This window comes from Miniopterus natalensis, chromosome X (assembly GCF_054644295.1).
Source record: "Miniopterus natalensis isolate mMinNat1 chromosome X, mMinNat1.hap1, whole genome shotgun sequence".
Taxonomy (NCBI): domain Eukaryota; kingdom Metazoa; phylum Chordata; class Mammalia; order Chiroptera; family Miniopteridae; genus Miniopterus; species Miniopterus natalensis.
Window position 1 is genome coordinate 75,077,784 of NC_142103.1, and position 9,861 is coordinate 75,087,644.

At 43.2% G+C, this 9,861-nt stretch overlaps 1 protein-coding gene across 1 annotated transcript; it reads right to left on the minus strand.

The window, feature by feature from the left end:
* Positions 1-338: 338 nt before the first annotated feature.
* On the minus strand, positions 339-5,770 carry LOC107541351 (protein SSX4-like). The gene is made up of 6 exons (XM_016218378.1): positions 5,702-5,770; positions 5,131-5,245; positions 4,690-4,788; positions 2,877-2,926; positions 1,175-1,313; positions 339-490 (listed from the first exon to the last, which is right to left on the minus strand). Exons 1-6 carry the CDS (start codon positions 5,768-5,770, stop codon positions 339-341), a joined length of 624 nt encoding a protein of 207 aa, XP_016073864.1.
* Between the last annotated feature and the right edge of the window lie 4,091 nt (positions 5,771-9,861).

A 9,861-nucleotide genomic window follows, 5' to 3' on the forward strand; every position in this document is an offset into this window, starting at 1 on the left:
CCCCTCATCCTGACCTGCAGGACCCTGGACACTCCAATTGTCCCTACCTCATGATTTGCACACATCTCCCACTGTTCCTCAAAGCGAATCTTCTGCTCATGCCACAGGACTCTTACCTGTTCTATGAGTTCCTAGGCTAGAGGAAGGTGTGGCCTATAGTTTGGGAGCTGACCAGGGGTTGGGAGCCCAGGACACTAACGGTTGGGATGATCCCTGGCTATACAGGAAGGGAGTAGAAAGAGTGAGAGAAGCCTCATCATTTAGTCTCAATGCTGCATTATGTCCCAAGAAAGGAGTGATTTGAGGAATGAGTGACAATTTGGGATAACAGCATTATTTCAAGAGTGGGTTTTGCAAGGGTGCAGGGCTGGAATGAAGGGTGGCTTACAGAGATTGTCTTCTTCAGAGTCACTGATATCTTCATACTCTAGAATGCACTCGTTTTCCTGAAGCTCTCTCGCGCAGACTTCAGTCTCCTCTGTGCAGGGTGCTGTTGATGAGAATATTCGTAAGTGGAGTTGGGTGTGTGGGGGCATGTTGGGCGCAGTTTCTTTAGATAAGGAAGGCCTCCTCCCTCGAAGTGCCCACAGGTCTTCTAAATGCTTTGATGTTCACATCTTCTGGTTCAGAGAGGCTGAGATGTTAGATCTGCACAATTACTCGCCTAATGCCAGTTCAAATTTTAGCTTCTGGGTCCTCCCACTGCCATGGTTAGATTCCCAACCTCTTTACTTACCAGACATTCATTTAGACCTTCTTTCTTTTAGCATATATTGTTAAGGGCATATTGTTTGTCAGGCCTCAACTGAGGGCAGGGTACACAATTCTGAGTAAGATAGTGTTCCCAGATTATCACAGATAGAATTACTGGAGCACTTTTCATGTTGTCAAACTTGTAGATTTCACTCAATATCTTCAAACATTTTAATAACTATGATTATTTTCATTTTATTGACTAGGACTCCACAGCTCAGAAAATTTGGATGAATTGCCCAAAAGAAGAGGGTTTTTGTGCAGATGACATTCATTCTGTGACTCTGGAAGTCATGGTCTCAGGTCTGAGTCGGAGCTGATCTAGCTCCTAAGTCTTGCCTTGACCCAGGCCTGTCTGTCCAGGAGCCATCCCCCACTCCAGGGGAGTGAAAGGAGTTGTTCCCAGATGGTTTCCCCTTACCTGCTGACTTCTCGATCTGCTGACCAGAGACACTCGCATTTCCTGAGGGGCACAGATGTTTCTGAGCTAGCTCTGAGTCAGGGATTACTGGTAGTGGCTTCAAGTCATTTTCTTCCCTTGAGAGATTCTTGGCCATCACCTTGTGAATATAAAGGTCACACACACAAAAAATAGTATCGTTGGCTTTTCTCTAGTGCTTTAGAGTTTGCAGTATACTGTATCTTAGCTCACTTGCATTACCATATTAACGTTCTCCACAACTTTGGGAGATCATAACATGACCAGTACCTCAATTTTGAGGAACCTGGGAGGTTAGAAAAGAATGGCCTAAATGAGGGTATTTCGAGGACTAAAACACTCATCTTCACATTCTTTCCAGACTGACACTTTGGCAAACACAGGAAGTCTCCATGTAAGCGGGAGTATGGTACATTGTAGATTTTCAGAACAATAGTATTCAAAAAGAATTGATGAGGTCTGTGAAAGGAATGAAGGGCTTCTGTCAAATATAGGTGACCGCACATAAGTGAGTAGACACCTATTGGGAGAGTAAATGTAAAAGTGTATGGAGGGGACAAAATACTGCTGGAAAATTGTGTGGAGATAAAATTGAGGATGGGAGAGGAAAGGAATGGTACACAGAAATTCATGGAGACAACTAAGAAAGCTGTGCCAGATGTGACATGCTGTCCTGTTCTGGCACCATCATTTATTGTGGAATTAGAGCGATGGTTCCCACATCAACTCTGCTCATTGTCAGGGTGTGTTGTTTCATGATCAACAATCTTAAGTTGGCTTTTATTTGGCTCCTTTATTTAATAAACAGTGAACAATAAACATAAAACAAGTAAAGTAAAAGTACTTTCTGAACTTGTAAACACTGTTTAAATGCGGCAATAATAATAAAAGAATCCTATCTCTTGTGATTCTTCTTTGAATTCTCAACTGTCTCCACACTGGCAACCCAACTCCTAGGACCCTTACCATCTCCACCAGCTTAATCTGCAACTGTGGAATCACTTATTCAATAAACATTCAGGCACCTCTGAGGCTCCCTGGGCTGGGAATGAGGCTTCAGAGTTTCCTCAGGTCCAGATAAGGCCTGAAGGAGCTCACAGTAGTGAGGGGCTCACAGTCTAAGGGGTTCCTCAGCCACGGAGAGTGGCCCTGTGACAGGGCAGAGGGGCCTGGTACTCCCTGTTGTGAGAGTGAGTGTCTAAATGGAAGGATCAGCAGCACCTCTGGGCTAAACCCCTATGGAGACAACCTGAACTTCATAAACATATGAAAACGTTTATGATTTTGAGAATGTGGTGGAGCTTTGGACTAGACTGCTGTCATTGCCTCTGTGGTCTCAGAGAAATTATGTAGCATGTCTGTACCACAGTACCCTCATCTTTGTAAAAATATTAGTTATATCATTTTTATTTGGTTATAATGGTAATAAAAAGTCTTAAAAATTTTTGTAAAAATTAAATAAATTAGGTAAAATAATATCTAGCATCACTATGAGGACAAAAGAAATATCAGCTATCTAAATTGTTGATTGTTAAGCTACTGATGCTACATGAGGCATTGTGATAAGACCAAGAAAGGGAGGTAGTGAGAACCAGCCCAGTTTCAGAAATCTCCCACTCTTACCACATTCACATCCATGGAGGGATTAAGGTTCTGTGATCCTTCACGTTTGGGAGGTACTCACCTTCTGGTGTTTTCTCAGTTGCTCATTGGAAGCCTCCTGAGGATTTTCATCTAAAAGAAGGTAATCAAGCAGAAATGTTCTTTATTGGTAAAATTTCCCAAACTCCAGAGAGACTCCTGAAGCATCAGGAAAATCTGCAGCAGATGATATGAGTCCACTCACCATCAAGGGGTTATTTTCGGATGAGATTCTGAATTATTTTTACTATGGCTTGTACACTTATTCATAGGATTAATTCATAAATTTCTTTTGGATAGTGTATAAAACTTGAACTAAACTCCATCACTGCCTCATCCTATTCCATGACATATTTCTTACTTTTTTCACAAAGAATTAAAATGATTTGTTGGGAACTTGAACTGTATCCACTTAAAGATGGGTGGTACCTAGAAATCACTGTAGACTTAAAACAGGTGACCTTTATAGTGTGTCAATTATACCTCAATGCAATTGTTAAGTGTGTGATGAAGCAGGGATGATTTAGTGCAGTGGTTCTGCAAGGTTTCCAGGATAAAAACACTCCTAGAATGTAAAAACTTTGCAGATAGTTAAGCATTGGATTTTCAGCTCCCCTGATTTTGGGAGCTTGTGGAATATGGCCTGTGGAGCTGGGAGTCACAGGTCTATTGGAGACAGTATGAGCATTCTGACCCTGAATTTTTGCAGCTGTGCTATTAGAGCAGAAGAGCAAGTGAACACATCTGTCCCCTTTAGAGTGAGTAAACACAGTGCTGACATGGGCTGAGATTTCTTGAATCTGTGGCTTTTTTCACCCCATGTGGCCTCTGCTGACAATTATGAAAGCTCAGTGTGCGTGTGGCATTGTTCTCTCTAATGCTCTCTCAAAGTCAATACAAGGAATCAGGTTCAGTCAGGAGTGAGAAGACCATTGTGTTTGATAAAGCTCAGGAAAACAGGTGAATGTCATCACAAAATACCTTAATCATTTAGTCTCTTAAGATGTTTATCCTGCCCGACCGGGAGTGGCTCAGCGGTTGAGCGTCGACCTAGGATCCAGGCGATCGGGGTTCGATTCCCGGTCAGGGCACATACCCGGGTCGCAGGCTCGATCCCCAGTCGGGGGCGTGCAGGAGGCAGCCGATTAATGACTCGTCACCGATGTTTCTACCTCTCTCTCTCCCTCTCCTCCCCTCTCTCTGAAATCAATAAAGATATATATATTCTTAAAAAAAGATGTTTATCTTAAACTACCCAGTTGATATTCTAAAATTGACTCTGGATGTTTTTGGAGGATTTAGACTTTAATCACACTTTTCCTAGTTTTCCTGTGGTTCATGAGGGTGCTCAGCATGAACAATAGCTCCTTTGAATAAAGAAATGTTTCAAACTCCAGAAAGTTACAGAGGACACTATGAAAACAAACATGTGCACATCTGCCCCTGGGTCAAGTCAGATCTCAGCATGATTGCACATCTGCTTCGGATTGCCCTGAGATCCTTTATTCAAAATATAACAAAACCCTCTGAACAAGTCACAGATGACGCCATCCATGCAGCCCTCATGGATCCCTGCTGGCCCTCCTGCACTTCTCAAATCCTGAATTTGATGAGTTTCTTTCTCTTTCAGATTTTGATACATTTACCATTGACTTATTATCTATAAAAACATATATTGTTCTTGTTTTAGGATTTTATATGAATGGCTACTGACTGTACTTAACCTTCTGCATCCAACTTTCTTTAGTCAGCAGTGATCCATTTAGGCAAGAAACCCCTGAAAATCTTTTCTGAGCAGTTGGACCCCCAAAGAAGTTAGGATTCAGGACAATTTCCAGGCCCTTCCTGTCACTCACCCTGATTCCCGGGGTTCCGAGCTTCATCAGAATCATGCTCAGGAGATTCTGTGGTCCGATTCTTAGGACGCATGAAATCTGGGAGTTTGGCCATGAGACCTAGGAGAAGCAAAACATCTGTTGCTTAAGAGACAACCTGAGAGGAGAGTGGATGCTGGGAGGCAGCAGGGACAGTAAAGGTCACCGAGGGGGGGGATTTGAATAAGGGCCAGTGGGAGTGACCAGTGTAGAGTCCAGGTCTGAGCATCTCTGTGGTCACTCTTGGCCCTGAGCCCTGTTCAGGATACAATAGAGCAGAAGGTTCTGAAGCTACCTACAGATTTCTCCCCACACAAATGAAATTGAGTAAATTTTGCTGAGCCCAAGAAGCCATGATATGTAAAGGGAAAGAGGGATGGTCTTGTGTTCCCAGACCTGTCTGGACCAAGAACTTCCTGTTACCTAGACCAGTCATGGTGTCACTGTTTCTCTTCACATACACATAGGTTATTTTCTCTGAGTTTCCCAGCTTTGCCCACTCTTCCACAGAGGAGTATTTGCAAATATCCCTGAAGGCCTAGAAAAAAAAGAAGAAATCCCAGCAGTGTCTCAGGTAAAAATATTTGACATTTAGCTTGCCCTCTTCCTTAGCTGCAGAACTTCTGTGTTGGACCTGTAAACAGGAGCTAAAAATTCCTCCTGGTTGATGTCACAGCTAAGTCAGAAAACAAGGGTAACATTCTTTAGCCTCTTCGCTGCATGCAACAGGAACTTCATGCTGGTGGTGGGCTCTTCTCTCACCTACCAGAATGGACTGAGAGTCACTAAATGTCGTGTGAGGTGATAGGCCTTGTTGTCTCCAGGGATGCTAGGCAAGTTCTGAGTGAGGGTGGGAAGCTGCTGAGGCTCTGGATCTCCTCCCTGACACCCTGCTCCTTGACCTCACTGCCTCTGTGCTCAGGTCCTCAGAAATGTAGTAACCCTACAATGTGCCTTGGTGACTTCTCGATCCGCCACCTCCAAATCTCCTTACCTTGCATTTTTCCTCTGAATTCTGGGAATCCTCCATGGGGTTGTTGTCTAAGGAGCTGCCTTTGTTCATGGCTCTGGGAGCAGTGTGATCTTTTAAAAAAACAAACAAATTTATTTTATTTTATTTTCTCTCCACACCTATTCCCCCACCCCCGCCTTCCCTCTGAGATCCCTCAGTCCCTGGATCTATTTTGTTCATCGGTTTATTTTGTTCATTAGATTCCACATATGAGTGAGATCATGTGATATTTGTCTTTCTCTGACTGGCTTATTTCACTTAGCATAATACTCTCCAGTTCCATGCATACTGTCCCAGAGGGTAAAAGAGCCTTCTTTTTTACAGCTGCATAATATCCCATGGTTAAAATGTCCCACAGTTTTTTTATCCACTCGTCTACTGATGGGCACTTGGGCTGTTTCCAGATCTTAGTTATTGTAAACTGAGCTGCAGTGAACATAGGGGTGCATAAATTCTTTCTGATTGGTGTTTTGGGTTTCTTAGGATATATCCTTAGAAGTGGGATCACTGGGTCAAATGGCAGTATGATTTTTAATTTTTTGAAGAAACTGGGAGTGGTGTGATCTTGAAGGGACATAACTTGAGTCTCTGTGGTCACAAAGCCAAAGGTCCTTGGGGAAGAGGCCCTGAGGCAAGGAGAAACTCAGAGTGTCACCTGGAATTAAGATTCTTCTTTTGCTACAAGAGGTATCACCTCACACCTGCCAGAATGGCTACCATCAATAAATCAACAAACAACAAGTGCTGGAGAGGATGTGGAAAATGGGAACCCTAGTGCACAGCTCGTGGGAATGTAGACTGGTGCAGCCACTATGGAAAACAGTACAAAGTTTCCCCAAAAAATTAAAAATGGAACTGCCATTTGACCCAGTGATCCCACTTCTGGGAATATATCCTAAGAATCCTGAAACACCAATCATAAAGAATATATTCACCTTTATGTTCATTGCATCATTATTTACAATAGACAAGGTCTGGAAACTGCCCAAGTTCCCATCAGTAGATGAGTGGATACAAAAGATGTACTATCATGGACACAGATAACCATATGATGAAGGCCTGGGGGTGGGGTGGAGCAGGTTGGAGGGGGCCAATGGGGGGGAAAAGAGTGACATCTGTAATACTTTCAACAATAAATATAAATTAATAAAAAGATGTGGTACATTTATATAATGGAATACTGTGGGGCTGTAAAAAAGAAGTAACTCTTATCCTTTACAACAGCATGGGTGGACCTAGAGATTATTATGCTAAGTGAAATAAGCCAGTCAGAAAAATACAAATACCATATGATTTCACTTATATGTGGAATCTAATGAACAAACTAAACTGATTAACAAAATAGGACCAGAGGCATGGATATATGCAATAGACTGACAGATATCAGAGGCAATGGGAATGGAAGGGAATGGAAGAGATTAGCCAAAGAACATATATGCATATATGTATAGCCCATTGACACAGACAAAAATGTAGTAAGGGGAGGCTGGTTGAAGGGGGGGCAAATGAGGGAATGGGAACATCTGTAATAGTGATAGCAATAAAAAAAAAGATTCTACTTTTGTCAGTAGTTGGCTTATTCACTCCTAAGGGAGGACATGGGGTAGTCAGAAGAGAAAAGGGTCTGGAGGTCTCTGTGAGAGGTATTGATCAGGAAGACAGACTTTCTGTGGGCATGATCAAAGGAACCTTGAGTCTTTGAGGGGGTTCAGTTACTGTTGTTAGTAGTTTGCCTGGAGTTTGGCTTATCCGGAACAAAAGATATGAAGACCCTTGTTGGGGAAGCAGTAAAGTGAGGGTACTGTGTTATTGAGGGAGTGTTTTGAAAAAAAAAAAAAAAAAAAAGGCCCAGAGAGGTGTCTCAGAGATCATATGGTTTAGATATTGAGGAAGAGGGATGTGAGGTTTTTCTTTGTTGAAAAGAAATGAAGCCAAGCCCAGTTTGGCTCAGTGGCTAGAGTATCAACCTGTGGACTGAAGGGTCCCAGGTTCGATTCTGGCCAAGGGCACATACCTCGGTTGCAGGCTCGATTCCCCAGTACCGGTCAGGGCATGTGCAGGAGGCAACCAATCCATGTGTTTCTCTCACATTGGTGTTTCTCTCTCTCCTTTCTACTCTCTCTGAAAAGCAATGGGAAAAAAATATCCTCAGGTGAGGATAAAAAAGAAAAAAAGAAATGAAGACTGCTAATATGGGTGGACTTGAAGGCTAATTCTAGGTTATTTGGAAATTATTAGTGTAAAGAGAGCTAGAATATCTGAGACTACAGGACCAGGCATCACCCTGGCTGAGAATGTAGGGGTTTCAATACAGCAATCTCGTGTTCCGCTAAGTGAGGGAACTGGGAATCTCTCAAGGAGAGGATATTTCCGGGTTTCTGAGGCCAAGAAGATGGTTGCTTTAATCCAAGTGCTGATCAATAGATGAGTGGATAAAAGAGTAGTGGTACCTATATGCTATGGAATATTATTTGGGCACAAAAAATAAGGAAATCTTACCATTTGTGACATCATGGATGTACCTAGAGGGCATTATGCTAAGTGAAGTAAATTGGATAGAGAAAGACAAGTATGAAATGATTTCACTAATATGTGAAATGTAAAGAACAAAATAAATGAACAAAGAAAATAGAAACAGACAGACACAGAGAACTACTGGTTTCCAGTGGGGAGGTATTTGGGGGACTGTGTGAAAAAAGTGAAGGGATTAAGAAGTACAAATTGGTAGTTACAAAATAGTCACAGGGATGTAATGTAAAGTACAGCACAGGGAATATAGTCAATAATATTGTAATAACTATGTATGGTGCCAGTTGGGTCCTGGAAATATTAGGGGGACACTATGTAAAGCATATCGCTGTCTAACCACTGTGCTGAACACCTAAAACTAATATAAAATAATGATTGTAAATTGTAATAGAAAATATTGCAAAATTAGAACCCGCCCCCCCCCCCCCCAACAACAGAAAATGATTGTTGCTTTATCCCAGAGGAGGCAGTAAAGGGGGCCCTTAGGGTGAGGCTACTATTTCTGGTTGAAGAAATCTAGGGGCGTATAGCGAAGTTTGGGGTTTCTCAGGCTGAGGAGGTTTGGCTTTCCTGAGTAAGAGCAGTTAGGGAGTTTCACAGACGACGATAGTTTTAGTTTTATCTCTGCCCGAAAGGGATCTCCCCCAAAGACTTTAAATGGTCCCTCAGTCCTATGATCTTTCGGGTTATTGGGGGGCACAGCAGAGACCCAACTGCTTGAGTAATCTGCAGAGGCTCCCCGTGTTTCTCCATGACGCCCCTCCCCCCTTAAGCTGTCCAGGTCTGACCCTCAGAGAGAACGTACCTCAGATGAGAAGCGGTTGTGAAGGCTCGACCGGCGCCGAGAAGTAATGGCGCAATTCAGTCACCCAGGGACCTTCGACTAACCTTAACAGTTTATGAACTGGACCTCGCTATTGGAAGTCGGGGTAATACAGTGGAAACTGAGGCCCGAGAGGGATCTTATCAGTTCAGGCTCCGGAGCCTGGAAAGTCTTTTCAAAATGGGCGGAGACAGTGGTTTTCCCGCTTGGAGCAAGCTTGCCTTCGGCAGCTGCAATTGGCCACTCCAAGTTCCGTAGTTTCATTTGTGCGCACGCTCAGATGTTTCCTTTCGATTCAGCCTGTGCCCTACTCTGGTATGCTTATGCTGTTTCGTTTTTTATGATATGTATTTAATTGTATTTACTTACTTAAAAAATTAAAAGATATCTTGTTTAGTGTTTTTCTTATACCTCACCCGAAGATATGCTTATTTATTTTTTTTAGAGAGAGAAGACGGGAGAGAGAGGGAGAGGCGGTGAGAGAGAGAAAGAAACCTCAATGTGCAGGAGGAACGTCGATCTGTGTCTGCCTGTAAGCGCCCCGAGCAGGAATCGAACCCCAGACCTTTCTGGATGTACAGGTGGACCCGCCAACCAACTGAGCGACCCGGCTAGGGCTGTTGTTTAGTTTTAGTAAACGGGGTGTAGGAGGCGGGCTACCTTCTCAAGTGCTTTCCATTGTAACCGAACAAGTGGGTTCGGCTGCCTGCCACTATGAAAAAGCCACACTCCAGAGGCAGGTTCTGGTGCAAAAGGGCAGACGTTTTACTCAGATGCTGTGTGACCTGGG